The following is a 16975-nucleotide window of genomic DNA, read 5'->3' on the forward strand; positions in this document are numbered from 1 at the left end:
ACGTCATAGCCAAGCGTGATGCTGCTTTTGGAAGGGCGATATTGTCATCCTTGCTACCATGACGGCCCTCTATCTGGTGAGTAAGCTTGCTATTCACCCATTGGTGTACATTCACAGAGGCCACTGCGAAGAAAATTAGGCTACCTACCTGTAACCATGGTTCTTCTAGTGGACCTCTGTGAATTCACACATCCCTCCCTTTCTCCCCTCTATTTGTCATGTTCACTTGGTGTTGATACCGATTCTTGGTACCGGCGGACACAGGGAACTGAAAGGAAGGTTGAGGAGGCGGAGTTGGTGCCTTAGGGGGGACTACATTGTTTCTTTTTACTTAAGCTCTAGAATTTTGAACGTCCTGCGCAGGCGCAGAACAAACCCATTTGTGTGAATTCACAGAGGTCCATTATAAGAACCATGGTTACAGGCAGATAACCTAACTTTCTCATGGTTTTTTAATTATAAAGTATTCAGACAGTTTACCACTGTCTCCTTTTGGAGGGGCACCCTGGGACTGTGTAGTTTGCTCAAGGATACACAGGCTGACTGTTCTCCTTGAAGGCACAGTGGGGAATTGAACTCCCACTGAGGTGTGCTAGATTATTAACCTGTTCAGCCAGCTATAGCTACAAAACATTTGTTCAGTGATGTAAGAGATCTTGTTAACTCAGAGCTATAATTAAGCACACCGTTAAACACAGACACTATAGTATTCTAATTTCCGTAAGGATTTTGCAAATCTCTCAAGTTTTTCATAGAGTATATCTTACTAATACTGTGTACATTTGGAGGAAGGCAAGTGTTTAACATTTTTTATATGTGATGGTTAAAATGTTTCACGTTTTATGTGTCTTTAGTTTAATATGAAACTTTGTTAAATTTCAGAAAATCATAGATTGGAATCTTCGTATCAGAATCACTTAGTTCTGAAAGTCTTAGTGGTATGTATACCTGAAAATGTTTGAATTATGTGAGCACCAGTTAAATGAGTACTGTTTCCTATGTTTGTTGACTTGGATCTAGAGATGAACTGATTTCAGGCAGAGTAACGCATCATGTCCACTCTTTTGACAGTTTTCTCCTGGTTTCTAACCTCCCCAGGCATAGAGTCCCTACAGTACATCTCTGTTGATTGTTTCTGATAGCATTGGCTATGGAGAGTCACTTGTGTAACAGGTTCATGATAATGGGGCAGTTGCTTGTGTGACAAACCCAGACCTACTGGGATATGCCACAGTTTCACTAAGCTGCCACCAACCATTCCCTATAAGAAGTCACACAGACCAGGGATGGATTTTTAACAAATAAAAGAACAAGGTTTATTTACATAACACACAGGGAAAATAAAATGATCAAATGAATAAGATACAGTAACGTGGCTTAGTCTCAATCATACATACACTAGTTTGGTTCACACAGAACGCATTTAACTAAAGCACAGACCCTGAACCTATCAGTTCTGGCTAACCCTACAGACACCTGAACCTATCAGGTTGGTACTGACTGACACACAGTAGTACCCTGTCTGACACACAGACTCCCACTCAAGCTTCTTCTCTCAGCTCTTCTCAGCTTCTCCTTTCCACACAAGCTCCACATATATATACAGTACAGCCCCTCCTCCTGATGTCCCGCCTTCCACTCCCCATAGGATGGAACTTTCCCTCCAAACCCATGACAGACAGGTAACATCAGTGCTGTATGTAACACCTCCCCTCTTTATAAGTTGTTTTGTAGGGGAAAAGCTAAGGTGCTTTTCTCCAAAAAACAACCTGGTTAAAACACACAAAAACAGTTATACATACAATATCATACTTACTTATACTTACACTCTAAGTTAAACATTTACCATTTTCAATACATCAAGTTACCTTTATTCATACAAATCAATCATGTTTAATAAACAGGTACATTTAACTTTTTGTCATCAAAATATATACATAGTCCATGTTTCTTTCGCCATCTTCATTCTTCAGGTCTTCTTGACAAGGCGTCAGCAACACAGTTCACTGACCCTCTGACCACCTTCACTTCAAAGTCATAGTCTTGCAGGTTTAAAGCCCACCTCATAAGTTTACTATTGTGGGTTTTCATTGTCTTTAACCATTGCAGTGGTGAATGATCAGTGCACAGAATAAAATGTCTTCCCCAGATGTAAGGCTTGGCCTTCTGGATCGCGTAGACTATGGCCAGGCACTCCTTTTCCACGGTTGCCAGATGTCTCTCACCTTTCTGGAGTTTCCTACTCAGGTAGGACACTGGATGCTGGTCACCATTTTCATCCTCCTGGCAAAGAACTGCTCCTACCCCGCTGTTAGACGCATCGGTGTAGATGATGAACTCCCGGTCGAAGTCTGGAGCACGCAGCACTGGATAGTTGATGAGGGCCTCCTTCAACCTCTGGAACGCCTCCTCACAGTCGCTGGTCCACGGGATGCGGTCATCAGTCTTCTTCCTCGTCAGATCGGTCAGCGGAGCTGCAATCTCGCTAAACCTCGGGATGAACTTCCTGTAGTAGCCCACCAACCCAAGAAATGATTTGACCTTTTTCTTGGTGTTGGGTCTAGGCCAATCACGAACTGCTTCTATCTTGGCCTCTAGGGGTTTGATCACTCCTCCCCCTACTATGTGACCCAAGTATTTTCTTTCTGGGCTACCCAGCTGACACTTGCTCTCTTTGCAGAGCCTAAGCCAAAGCACTTCCTCCCCTGGGTTAAAGTGCCTCTCCCTGGCTTCCTGGTCATCCCAAGCTTTCTTTCTGACCTTTTGAGCTTGCAGGGTCTCTGCTGCTAGCTCTAGGTTTCTCTTTAGGTCATTCCTTAACGAATCTATATATGTCACAACGTCTTGTGGGTCATCCTGGGTGATCTGCTCCCAATTTTGTTTGATCAAATCAAGGGGCCCTTTCACCCTTCTCCCAAATAAAAGTTCAAACGGACTGAACCCGGTACTGGCTTGTGGCACTGATCGATAAGCAAACAAAAGGGATTGCAGCTTCTGGTCCCAATTGTTTGGATTCTCTGCCAAGTAAGCCCTAATCATGCGCATCAGAGTCCCATTGAACTTCTCAGTTAACCCATTACTTTCAGGGTGATAGGCAGTGGTTTCATTGTGTTTAATTCCACAGATTTGCCATAACCGTTTCATGAGCTTCGATGTAAATGATGCTCCCAAATCTGTGATTATTTCTGAGGCAAATCCCATCCTGGACATATACCCCACCAAGGCATCTGCCACTGTGTTAGTTTCAATGTTAGTCCAGGGTATGGCTTCAGGGTACCTCATGGCATGGTCCACAATGGTGAGAATGAACCTGTTCCCCCTCTTTGTGGCCTTGGGCAAAGGTCCCACAATATCCACCCCTATGCATTTGAACGGAGTGTCAATCACAGGCAAAGGGCACAACTTTGCTTTGGTCCTGTCACGATTATTCCCCTGCTGCTGACACACATCACATTTTTTACAGAACTCCCTGATCTGCTTCCCTATGTCAGGCCAGTAAAAATTCTGTGTGATTCTCTGCTGTGTCTTGTTCACCCCTAAGTGCGCAGCAAACATGTCAGAGTGCCCCCTTTGTAAGATCATGGGGCGATACTTTTCAGGTACCACTAGCTGACTTCTGATCCCATCTCCCCCTTTTGAGATATTCCTCAGGGTCTCTCTATATAAAATCCCCTTTTTCTCTAGAAATCTCACTGGGGTTTCAGGTGTTAGCTGGGCGTCTGTCACCTGTTCAAAACACTTTTGGAGAGTGGCGTCTGCCTTTTGCTCTTGGCCAAATCTGCTGTCTGTGGTTAAGGTTTCCACCACAGCTTCGGCACTCCCCTCTGCTTCCGTCTCGGGCTCATCAGTACCCCCCTGAACTGTCCCCCTGGTGGCTTGTGAGCGTGTAATCACTAGCACCCGTTTCACATGTTCAGCCAGGTCATTTCCCACGAGCACGGCTGCTGGCAGAGTCGATGAAATCGCTAGCTGCCAAACTCCCCTCCAGCCTTGAAAGTTCACAGGTATCTCAGCTACTGGCAGCGAGATCACCTGTCCCTCAATCCCTGCCACCTTTATGCTCTCATTTGGGATGATATACTCCCTAGGAATAATATCTGGATGGCCCAGGGTCACCTGGGAACAAGTATCCCTTAACCCCCGATACTGATGGTCAAGTATTCCTACATCCACCCCTGCTGTTTCAAACAACTGTGAATCTGTTCTCACAAGTAAGCAGCGCCTGACCTCCACAAGAGGACTATTTTCCTCAGCCTGATCAGCAGATGTCACTGTTCCAGATTGAGTAGCCATGGCAACAGGCTCCCTCAGTGACAAGGAGCTTTGCTCTTTCTGGACACAGAACACAGCTTTTGGCTTGGTTCCACTCAACTCATGAGGCACATTTCCTTTTAGCTCCTTTAATTTCTCACACTCTGAGATTAGATGGCCCTTTCCCTGACAGAAATAACATTTTCTGCTGTACTTGGAGTCTTTCTCATCTTGTTTTGGTTTTCCCTCCAAAATCTGAGGTCTTTGTTTCATGTCTGAGGGCTTCCCTTCACCATGGGCCCCTCCCACTTGCTGGTTTTTCCCTGGTCCCTGAGAGTACTTGCTGTAGGTTTCTTTGGGTTTATCTACAGATTTCCACTCAGCACCTAAGGGCTTTCTTATTTGATAAATAAAATCTGCGATCTCTGCTGCTTCGGCCACAGATCTAGGTTTCCTTTCCCTCACCTGGAACTTCAGTTCTCCATGCAGGACTGAATAGAACTGTTCCAGCGCTATCAGGTCTTTGAGCTGCTGGTAGGTTTCTGTTCCCTCCTGAGATAGCCATTTCTCTAGCAGCCTCACCAGTTGGGCCCCCACTTGGGTAAAAGTCTGCTCTGGTTTCTTGGTGAGTGACCTGAATCTTTGCCTCAGCTGTTCCGCATTTATCCCATGTCTGGCAAACACCAGCTTTTTAAACTCTGCGAAATCTTTTAACAGCTCCTCTGGCATCTCTGCATAGACTTCTGCCAGGCTGCCACTGATTAAAGATCGCATGATGGTCATCTTCTCAGTTTCCCTTACTGAGAAGTCCACAAACGCTCTTTCCACTAGGGAAAAGAACACCTCAGGGCAATCTCCCTTGTGGTATACAGGGAATTTCTTCAGGTCAGTTTTAGACAATTGGCCCCCCTCAGAATCTCTATTGTTATTATTATTCTGATTCATCAGTTCCAATTTTCTTAACTCATACGCCATCCTTTCTTTTTCCAGAGCAATTTTCTCTCTCTCTAATCTTTCTTCTCTTTCCAATCTCTCTATTTCAAATTGTCTTTGCCTCTCCCTTTCCCTTTCCTGTTTCTCTTCCTTTTCCATTTCCAATCGTCTTTGTTTCTCCCTTTCCTCCATTCTTTCTCTCTCTAATCTTTCCTCCATTTCCCTCACCCTCAGTTCATGCTGTTGGGCTAGGAGCAATTTTCTGAGTTCTGGGTTCTGTTCTCCCGTGCTGTCATCCTGCACTGAGCCAAATTCATCCTCAGAACCTTGGTCTACCTGGGGGTCTTTCACTTCACCCATTTCTGCCATTTGGCTTCGAGTCAAGGGCATAATCCCCCCCCCCAGAACAGGCTGCTTTCAAAAGTCAAGCCTCAAAATAAAGCGACCACTTTTTTTTCCCTTTTGCCTCAGAACCAGCTTTCTATAGATTGCTGCTGTTCTTCAGCACTAACTTGCAACTGTTGCCAGCCGGAGTCTACCCCCTCTGCTAGGCCTCTCAGCAGGCAGGCTAGATCACTGCTACTTCACACAGTTTTGCCTCAGCTGTTTTCCCGCCAAAACAGGTTGCCTCAGAGCTCCCTAATCTAGTCCCCAGTTGGCACGTTCTTCCACTAGCGCACCTCCCCGTGAGGTACGCCTAGAAGATTACCTACGCGCCCTCAGATTGTCCCTGACTAGACCCCCCTTGCTCTGGGCACACTTGCCAAGGCTTTGCTGGACCACTGGACAACTGGACCAGTCGTATCCCACACGCTGGACACCAATCAATGTGACAAACCCAGACCTACTGGGATATGCCACAGTTTCACTAAGCTGCCACCAACCATTCCCTATAAGAAGTCACACAGACCAGGGATGGATTTTTAACAAATAAAAGAACAAGGTTTATTTACATAACACACAGGGAAAATAAAATGATCAAATGAATAAGATACAGTAACGTGGCTTAGTCTCAATCATACATACACTAGTTTGGTTCACACAGAACGCATTTAACTAAAGCACAGACCCTGAACCTATCAGTTCTGGCTAACCCTACAGACACCTGAACCTATCAGGTTGGTACTGACTGACACACAGTAGTACCCTGTCTGACACACAGACTCCCACTCAAGCTTCTTCTCTCAGCTCTTCTCAGCTTCTCCTTTCCACACAAGCTCCACATATATATACAGTACAGCCCCTCCTCCTGATGTCCCACCTTCCACTCCCCATAGGATGGAACTTTCCCTCCAAACCCATGACAGACAGGTAACATCAGTGCTGTATGTAACAGCTTGTGCAACATTAATTTTTTGTGGAGAAACCCCCATTTGGTAGTTGCCCAGGTGTTTAAAAAATAAATTGAGAACTGAACAGTATGTTGGGTTGAAACTACATTTATATAAAAGTATAAGTTAAAAGTGATTAGAACCTAACCAGATGCCTACTAGGGAAGTGTGGAGTTGTATGCTGAGAGACTAATCCAGTCAGGACAATTTGTGTGTCTCTGTGATAACTATGGTATGGAGCAAAGAAACCAAAGGCACTTAAGGCATGAAGCAGCACTTCCCGTGGATTCCTCACATTAAGTCAGACATTCATGGTGTTTAAAATGTTAAAATGAAAAAGATTAGAAGAGCTATTTAAAGGCAGGGAAGGAGCAACCAAATCAGTACCTTATAACAGTGGTCCCCAACATTGGGCCTCCAGATGTTCTTGGACTACAACTCCCAGAAGCCTTCTTCACCACCTCTGCTGACCAGGATTTCTGGGAGTTGAAGTCCAAGAACATCTGGAGGCCCAAGGTTGGGGGGACCACTGCCTTATAAGGAAGCTAGAAAAGGAGGAAACTGACTTCATCTTTCAATGAAGTCCACAACGTCTCTTTCATGCTGCAACCACTGAAGTACTGAGGAGGGTCCTGAGTCAGGTCAGTGGGCTGTATATCTCTTTGCAGCTGTTCTTGGAAGCATTTTATTTAGCTGCAGTTTGAAACAAGGGACTTGCATTGGTGTAGTGTAGTGGATTTACATTCTCAAATTTTATTTTATTTTTGTTCTGGTTATTGATGGTTGTAGGACTGAATGTGTGTATGAGTGAATGTCTACCTTCCTGCATGAGTTTTGAGTGGTGAGGTATTTCACTTTAGAACATTATGTCTGTTTTTCTATCCCTCAACTCTGAGTTTCTTCTTCGCGGCCTCCGTGAATGCTCACAGATGGGTTTAGACTGTGCCTGCACAGGACTCCTCAGAGTATTCTAGAGTTTAGAATATGATTAGTAGGACGTTTCCCCTTGGTGCGCATGCTCCGCCTGCCCATAATACCTCAGTTCCTTTTTGCTGCCACTGCAATCAGACTCTTTTGTGCCTAGAGCTTTTTTCCCCCGTTATCCTGGTGTTGATTCTGGTCTGGCTTATCGATTATCATTCTATATCTCGAGAATTTTTTACCTTGGACTGGCTACGGTATACAATTATCGGACTTTGTATTGGCTGTTGTTTTCTCTCTCAGCTATTTTGACCTCCAGACTGTGTACCAATTCTGTTTTTTGGATTACGGACCTTGTTGTGATTATTTGGCTTTTGATTTTTGGCTTTGATATTGGACAATCGTTGCCATTTTCCCATAAGGCTTCCTTTCCTTCCCCCCCTTCCCCCCATTTCTGACAGTTTTTATGGCTTTGTCAGGCCCATTTAAGTGGTGTACATTGTGTGCCAACAAGATCCCCTTCATGGACGGCCACAACAACTGTTTGTTTTGTTTGGGAGAGAGACACCAAACTCACTCCTGTCAGGAGTGCAAGAAGTTAACCAAACTGGCCCTTAAGCTCCACTTGCAGAGGTGTTGGTCATATCTGTGGGGAAAAATCACTTACACCTTCGAGCCCAGCAACCATGGAGCTGGCCTCATTCCTCCTCCTCGTCCCGAGCCCGCTGATTCTTCGGTCCCTGCTACCCCGTCTCCGAGGTCTCCTAAATCATCTAAGCAGAAGTCTTCGGCATCGATGTTGACTTCGATCTTGAAGAGCAGTGGTCAGGGAACAGGGGTAAATTATCCCAAATGGGGTAAAAGTGAAAATGCTGGGGGTAATGAGGATGTGACCCTAACCCCCTTCTGTCCTCCTCATCATCACCAACATCTTCTGCCTGGAGGGTGGTCCCTGGCTGCCTGATCACCCCCTTCTCCGGCCCAGCTGCAACCAAGCCACAGCGGCTGGCGGCTGGTGATGGGCCCCAGCTGGCGGCATACAGCAGCCGAGGCAGTGGTGGTGGGGCCGGCCATGGCAGAGGGCGAGGCTGAGGTGAGTGGTTGGAGTGCCCCAGCCAGGAGGATCCTCTCCTTTCAGTGCCTGGAGAGGTGGATCATGGCGGAGGGGGATGGGTGTGGCCACGACAGTGGCCCAGGCCAGTCTTAGCATCCTGGCACTGAGACAGCGATGGACCATGCCCTGTCCCCGTTCCTTGAGGAGCCTGTCAGGTGGCAGCGGCGCTTGCCCGGCTGCACAGCTTCCTTCGGTGGCACCTCCATGCCGGCCAGACCTGGCAGAGCCTCTCGCCCTCTGTGCGGCAGGTGTTGCAGCACTTCGATGGCAAGGCCCATGGGAGCCCTGACACCGAGGCCTGATGCAGCTGCCCTGACAAGCAGCGGCTGGAGCTAGTGCCGGAGCAGGAGGCGGCGTCAAGCACCCCCTGCTGGGGAAGTCACCTGCTGCTCTTCGACTGCTGCTCATGAGTCGCCCGCTGTCGGAGAAAGGGAGCTGCCCCTGTGGGGCCAAGGACTGAGGAGGAGGAGGTGACCTGGGCGCAGTCGGCAAGGCTGTGGTGGCGGCGCTCGACTGGCCGCGTATGACCGAGATCCTTTCAAATCAAGGGGGTAATGTCGCCGTATATAAAAGGTAAAAAAGTTCCCTGACCCCTGCTGTAGAGGATCATAAGAAAAAAAAAGTGATCAGTAATCAGAAGAAGGATAAACAATCTTCCAAGTCTACTCAGCTTCGAGAACTTCCTCCGGTTCGGGTTTCCCTTCCATCTCCCATACTTGAGGAATAATCTTGAGAGCTACCAGATCCGGACTCCCTTTCTGAAGGGATTGACTCGGCACCTCCTCCACAGATTCAGGTTTGGTTTCGATACTGAGACTGTCCCCTAGCCATGGCTGTTTTGAGACTGTCATCTCCAGCCCGGCCTCGGCCCGTTAGAGCCCTGTGTCTATTGGGCAGGCAACAGTAATTTGGCTATCGAAACCAGAGGTGTCACCATAGCAATCTCCTCCATGCAAACGAACGTCCAAACCTCAGCACATTTCTCCAGCACGACAGTACTCTCAACATCGAGAAGTTGTGGTTTTTCCTCATCCCTCTTGATGTCAGGCATTTTCGGATTACGAGGAACCCTTGTATGTGGAGGTTGATCGAAAGCACGATCGACATCGGTACCATGAGGATGACGTCAACCTTGATTATGTGAGGCCTAAGAGAGTGTGTTACATCTATGCCTCTTCTTCCTCCCCCATCGCCGTCTCCTCCTCGGCGTCAATATCAAGCTTACTACCAGCTCGACCCTGTGCCATTGAAGCCGGCTGCTAAATGTCACTCATTGCACCAAGATGTTCCTCAGCAAGTGGTCCACATGTTGAAGAGGTCTCAGGCCCCTTTGGTACCATTGCTCTCTGCATCACAACCAAGGACATCTCACGCTTGGTCTACTCATCAAGCTGCATCCTCACAAATCTCTCCTCCACCTAAAACAGACACTTGAGCATCGGTCCTTCGATCTCCAGCCCATGTTTCAAAAGGTCATTGTCTCTCGCCTTCTCCACTTTCTATTGTGAGAGGTTCGCCTGTATTGTCTGTTTCAGAACACGATTCAGAAGCTTCAGGTGAATCTCCCTCAAATCTACCAATTCCTGAGGCAGATGTTGCTGATCTCCATCCTCCTTCTCCATCTGAGGACTTTACCTCGTATTCGCAAATGATTCTATGTATAGCTAAATCTTTGGAGCTTTACATAGAGCAACCTCCCCCCCCCAAGCAAGACCTTGTCTTTGATGACATTAACCAAGATAAGTCCCCCCCCCCATTAAGTTTGGGTTTCCTTCTAGCTATGCTGGACCTCATAAGGGAATCGTGGAGTCAACCGTCCACATTTCTTCAGATTCCTAGACATGTTGAAAATCACTATAGAACATATGGAAATGACACTGCTTTCCTCACCAAACATCCTGTACCTAATTCCATCATAGCACAATCCAATCAATCCTGGGCTGGAAACAGGTCAAAAGTTATACCTACTAATAGGGAAGGACGGAAGCTGGCGTTCTGGGCTGTAGGCTCTATTCTCTGGCCTCATTTGTCATTAGGGTGTCAAATTATCAGGCAGCTTTGGTGGCTTTTCAGAGGCATTTATGGTGCAAGGTTGTGCCAATTTCCAGGCTGCTCTTGAGGAGAATAGGGCCACTGTCCTTAGCGCTCACCTAGAGGCAACGATGTTGGCAAAACAACAGCGTTTAGCATCATGCCACTTTACTTTACTTTTATTTTATTGAATTTATACCCCGCCCCTCTAGACAAAGTTTACTCAGGGCGGCTTACATGAGTGATAAAACAGGATAAAATAACATACTGTACATATAAAACCTAATAGCCAGTGTCTATATACATATCTACATTATCAAGATGGGAATAGTTATGGCTGATGCTGTGTCTAAGGCCATGACATCAGCTATTGCGCTCAAGAGGCATGCTTGGCTGCATTCAGCAGGGATCATAGATGATGCACGGTCCCACACTGAGGACCTTCCATTTGATGGTGTTGGCCTGTTTAATGAAAAGACAGATGAGGTGATGGAGAACTTACATAAGATCAGGAAGACAGCGTGTTCTTATTCTGTCCAACAACCATGATACCAAAGGTATCAGTGGCACAGACCCTTCAATAGCCAACACCCATATCAACAACTTTCCCATCAGGCCTATCGTTCCTACAGACTTCCTGCTCAAGAAAGATCCAATCCTCCTCTGGCTTCTTCTGTTACCATGGCTTTTAGATCACAGGTTCCTATACAGCATTGCCAAACCTTCCGTTGTCCTGCAAAGAAAGGTAAACAGTATATTTGACTGTCCTATTCTGAACCATCCACATGACCTTTCCCACCATCCCAGGCTAGCCCCCTTCTTTGACAAGTGGTCTGTTGTCACCAAAGACATTTGGGTGCTTGCCATCATAAGTTACCTCTTGGAGTTCATGGATCTTCCTCCTATTGGCCAACTCAAACTCGCAACTTACGCACCTACTCTGGAGGACGAGATTTCTATTCTCCAGAAGCAGGCTATCCAATGCATTCTTTCTCAAGAGTTTCTAGACAGTTTCTATTCCCTCTGTTTCGCAGTTCCCAAGAAGGATGGTGGTCTCTGGGGGGCTTGTCGCGGCGAAGCCAGCAGCAACAGGGAAGAGAGCTCCCTGGAAAATGCTGGAACTGCTAGATTCGGGACATCCCTGAAACACGGGAGGTCGAGGAGAGCTCAGGAGAGATCTCTCTGAAGCATTTGGTGACGACAGGAGGGGGAGAGAGCGGGTGACGACCCAGTATCTCTTCCATCTGTAAGATTCACTCAAGCACGAATCGACGCAGGAGCCATCTTGTATGTATGGCACGAGCCGTGAGTACCAGAAAAGGGGGAGAGCGGAACATGAGTTATAATTTGGAAAACTAATTGAAGCCTCTGATTTATGAACAGCCCCGTTAAGCTGGAAAAAAAAAAAGAAGTAGAGTGAAAGGAATTTGGCAAAAGGAGGAAAGAAGCGGCGAGTGTTTGCTTACCAGTCTGCCTTTGATTTCTGAACTTTTAAACGGTCTTGGAAACAGGCTGGCACACAGCCAAAAGAGAGACGGTGAAAGAAACTTGCTTGTTTTTTTAAAATCCCGGAGGGAAACACCGAGGGATAGGATTTATGAGACTGAAACTTATGCATTGCGACTCAATGTGGAAGAACCAGTCTGTGTGAGACCCTGAAATAGGCATTTATCGGGCTGCTGGAAGAAGACGAGATGAGTTGCTATTTTTAGATCATGAGAACAGACGGAGGAGGAAACGAAACAGCGACAACTGGCTAGTGGCTGGGCAGACCGGAAAACAAGGACTGGAGCTCCATTTAACGGATTCTAGAGACTCTGGACTTTCTAGTAAAACTATATTGCTTGCTTAAAGGGGACTATGGACTATGGACTAATGGAAAGAAGATCAGTTGGATTATAAGGTGATTTGTTGGAGAGATTGAAATCTGGTGAGCTGAAATTCGGATGCTTTTGGCTGGACTTCGTGGGATCCTGATAATAGAACTTTGTTGATTTTCTGCAAAAAAAAAAAAAAAAAGGCTAACTCTGCAATAGCCATATTTTAAGCTTTTGGATTTAAAGTGGTAGGAGTAGAAAATGGTACAAAATATAGATAAGGAATGGCAGTTTAATATACAGAAATTAATAATTTCAGGATTCCAGAAAATAAATGAACATCTTTGCCAGTTAGAAAATTTGATGAAAGAGAAATCATCAGATGGCGAAATACAGCTATGTAAAAAGGTAAACATTTCAGAACAGCGTCCACTGAGTAAGGTACCAAGCAATATAGATGGGGTAAAGAGCCATCTAGTGATCCATTTAAATACTGCAGTCAGAAAATGTGAGATTGAAAAATTGATGGTTGTGCCGGATGCATCCTCCTCTCTCAAAAATTGGAAGAAAGCAGAATTAGGGAAACAAGAGGAGTCTATTGAGAAAGTAGGAAATGAGAAAGAAATAGAAAAGGATTCAGATGTGCTTAATAGTTTTTTAAGCCAAAAGAATTTAATATACAAATCGAGATGGGTCTCAGACAGTGTTGGAATAACATAGGTGTTAAATAGAAAGTGGGCAAATGAATTATATTATATAAAAAAAGAGTTAAGAATTGTTGCCTTGCAATATGACTTGATTGGATGATGGCATATTATGTGTTCTGCTATCCCCCCCAACCCTAACCCCCCCTTCCCACCCTTTCACCCCTTCCATCCCCCCCACTGCCTTTTGCCTTTTGTATTCCTTCCCCATTACCCAATAGTTTTGAAAATAAAAATTAAAAAAAAAAAAAAAAGGATGGTGGTCTCTGGCTGATCCTAGATCTTGGAATACTGAATACTTACCTCCATCCAAGACATTTTCGTATGGTCACCCTGGATTCCGCCGTCCCTCTTCTTTGTCCAAACAATTGGTTCGTCATTATAGACCTGCAGGACGCCTATTTTCATATTTCTATCCACCAGCTTCACCGCAGGTATCTTCGCTTCTACTTCACGGATACGGCCTATCAGTTCTGCGCTCTCCCCTTCAGCCTTTCCACCGGCCAAGAACTTACACAAAATGCATGGCTCCTGTGGCAGCCTACCTTTGTCTACACAACATCACAATATTTCTGTATATAGACGACTGGTTGATAGTGGCCTCTTCTTCCCGCAAGGTGTTACAGGATACTAACTTTGTTCTTCAGACCTTGGACTGCGGGTCAACTTTGCGAAATCTCATCTCCAGACGTCTCCAGTCATGGACTACATCGGTGCGCCCCTAGACTCAGTCAACGCAAGAGTCTTCCTTCTGCCCAAACAAATTCAGAAATTGTCCCAAGCGATTCTACCTTTCCACCCCTATGCCAAAATCTCTGCCCACCACACACAACATCTTCTAGGTCTCATGGCCTCTACCATCTCTGCTCTCCCACACGTGGTACCTGTCTCTATTCGATCCTTTGATGGACAGCTGTACCAAACACCTGTGTGTAACTCCAGAGCTTGTGAGTCAACTAATGTGGTGGAAATTTATGCCTCACCTACTAGTGGGTTGTCACTTCCAGCCCATTCAGTTGAACGTCCAGGTTACAACGGACGCCAGCCCAACAGGTTGGGGTGCACCCTGTGGTCCTCACAAAATTCATGCCCTGTGGTCCACGTCAGAGAATACACTTCACATCAACCATCTAGAGATGCTGGTGGTCATCAAGGTGTTTCGCGCTTTCTATCCTCTAATAGTAGGTGAAAGGGTCCAAGTGGTCACGGACAACACCACAACCATGTATTATATCAACAAGCAGGGAGGTACCCATTCATTGCTACTTCTGTATTTAGTAATTCATCTTTGGGAATGGTGTTATGATTACCATGTTTTTCCAGTCTCCATTCATGTGTCAACAGAGGACAAAGATATCGCTGACCGTTTGAGCTGCATGACTGTTCAAACTCACAAATGGGAGTGCAACATCTCAATTTTTTCACTGATCTGAGCTCGATGGGGAACCCCAACCATCGACATGTTTGGAACACAGTACAAGACCAAGTGCACCATGTTTTGCTCTCGAGCGGGGAGAGACAGGACCTCGCTGGGAGATGCCTTCATGGTGAATTGGGAAGAGTATCTCCTTTATCTGTTCCCTCCCATTCCATTGGTCAGGATGACATTGGTCAGGATATGCCAGCTACGCGCCAATGCCATTCTAGTGGCCCCATGGTGGCCTCGGCAACCATGGTTTACCGCACTCAAGACCATGGCCTCCAAGTTCCTGAAATTGCCTCCCCATCCATCTCTTCTGACCTTTGATTATTCTGACATTATACCCTAATCCTTCTTCGGATGTTTAGCGCATGCTCCATTCCTTGGATGTTTGTCGTGCTTTAGCGTTTTACACTTCTAGGGCTAAGGACTTCTGCACTTTCCTCTAGATTATTTGTTTGCTTCAATGGCCCATGTAAAGGCTCTCTTGCCTCCTCACAGACGATTTCTAGGTGGATTGTGTCTACTCTCACTTTGGCCTATGAACTGGCTGGCAAAGCTCCACCAGAGGCATTAAAGGCACATTCTATGAGAGCTATGGCTACCTTGACTGCCTTATTGCGTGGCGTTGATGTTTCTGATATTTGTCGAGCAGCCGCTTGGTCCACACCATCAACCTTCGTGATGCACTACTGTCTGGACCTCAGGTTTAAGAAGGAAGCAAATTTTAGAAGGGCTGTGCTGGCATCATTATTATTGTGATGGCCCTCCTTCCGGCGAGCTTGCTAGTCACCCATTTGTGTGCACTCATGGAGGCCATAAACAAGACGTTACTTACCTGTAACCATGGTTCTTTGAGTGGTCCTCTGTGAATCCACACATCCCACCCATCCTTCCCGCTGTCTTTCACTTTGGTTCTTAAGCTTTATTACAATCAGAGCCTTGACAGCGGTGGACATTTCAGAACTGAGGTATTACAGGCGGGTGGAGCATACGCACCACGGGGAAACATCCTACTAATCACATGTTTTTAAGCTCCAGAATATTCTGAGGAGTCCTGCGCAGGCGCAGTCTAAACCCATTTGTGTGGATTCACAGAGGACCACTGAAAGAACCGTAGTTACAGCTAAGTAACCTTCATTTTTCTTGTATGGTTTATGTGGTGATGTCGCCACCAAAATTCATAACAGATTTCTTTTTATATTATCTGGACTGAAGATGGGCAAATAATTCCCCCGTAAATAATTCTTATGGCACATTATAACCACCACCATCTCAGTTGTAGTCTGCATTTGCCCCAGTTATAGTTAACATTACTAATTACTATTGTTTTGAATTGTTTTGAATTCTGTTTTAATTTATAATGTTTAATGGAACCCGCCCGGAGTAGACTTTGTCTAAAAGGACGGGATAGAAATCTAATAACTAAATAAAATAAATAAACATATGACAGAAAAATATGGAATCGTCTGTCTGAATTATGGGAGAATGACTAAGCAAAGGAAGAAACACTGAGTCATTCTGGTTGGCATCTAGCCAGAATAGGTGACATGCCTGCATATGTGCAATGCTCAATTTGCTGAGTAAGTGTTGCATCATACACTGGTACATAGGTAGGCAGTTAACAAACCTATGTTGTTGAGATATTCATGGAGAAGCAGTGTGTCACTTTGTCAGTCAGCATCTTGGACTGTGATTGCTATTTCTGCACTGCCGATTCTGAAGAAGTGTATATATGTATATATATTTTGTAAATATAGTTCTGGTGGTGAAGGGAATACACCTGAGTCTTGTGTTTTCATTTTTGTCTCTACACTGCTCACTGTTTGGAAGTTATTAAATTCAAATAACACCTATCAACAGCGCTGCATACTTTGACAGTCTTCATATAGCTTGTGTTTCTCCATTTGTTGGAATGCCCCCCCCCCCAATATGTGGTAATACACAAATACTAGATGTGATCTGTTAACAGTTTCTTTCAAGTGACTGGTGTAAATGAATTACCACATGGTGGCAGCACACCATGGGGACAAGATGTGGCTGGGTTGACTGTGTCACATGAATCGTATCTTTCCCCTTTCAAATTAAGATACTAATACGATGCTATTTTTTCTTGCAGTTCAACTTCTTAAATTGCTTTGCTTCTTTGTTCTACATTGCATTTGTCTTGTTTGACATAAAGCTTTTGAGACAGGTAAGTGCAAAGACCCTGTATACGAAAAGATGTTCTGGTAGCTCTTAAGACACTATACTAATATAGAACACTGTACCAATCGTGGAATTTTGTAATCTTAACTGAATGAGAGGTATTTGATTGTTTTAGTGCCTTCAGTTTTTGTTGTTAATTTACATCAAAGGGATTCAGAAAATGATTACAGATTAGGAAAGTGATTCCAAAATCAGTCTCTGCAGCTCTTCCTCTTGTGATGAACTGTTTGGAGAAGACATTCTTA

General features: G+C 45.4%; 1 protein-coding gene across 9 annotated transcripts in view; it reads left to right on the forward strand.

The window, feature by feature from the left end:
- ANO10 (anoctamin 10) overlaps nt 1-16975 on the forward strand; it is a 168160-nt gene that overhangs the window by 29615 nt on the left and 121570 nt on the right. For all 9 annotated transcript variants that reach the window (XM_078377331.1, XM_020799473.3, XM_078377333.1 and 6 more), the window contains exons 7-8: nt 883-938; nt 16642-16716. In XM_078377331.1, coding sequence (XP_078233457.1) covers nt 883-938; nt 16642-16716 — 131 coding nt within the window. The remainder of the gene's footprint in view (nt 1-882; nt 939-16641; nt 16717-16975) is intronic.

The sequence above is a fragment of the Pogona vitticeps genome, chromosome 6, assembly GCF_051106095.1.
Source record: "Pogona vitticeps strain Pit_001003342236 chromosome 6, PviZW2.1, whole genome shotgun sequence".
Classification (NCBI taxonomy): domain Eukaryota; kingdom Metazoa; phylum Chordata; class Lepidosauria; order Squamata; family Agamidae; genus Pogona; species Pogona vitticeps.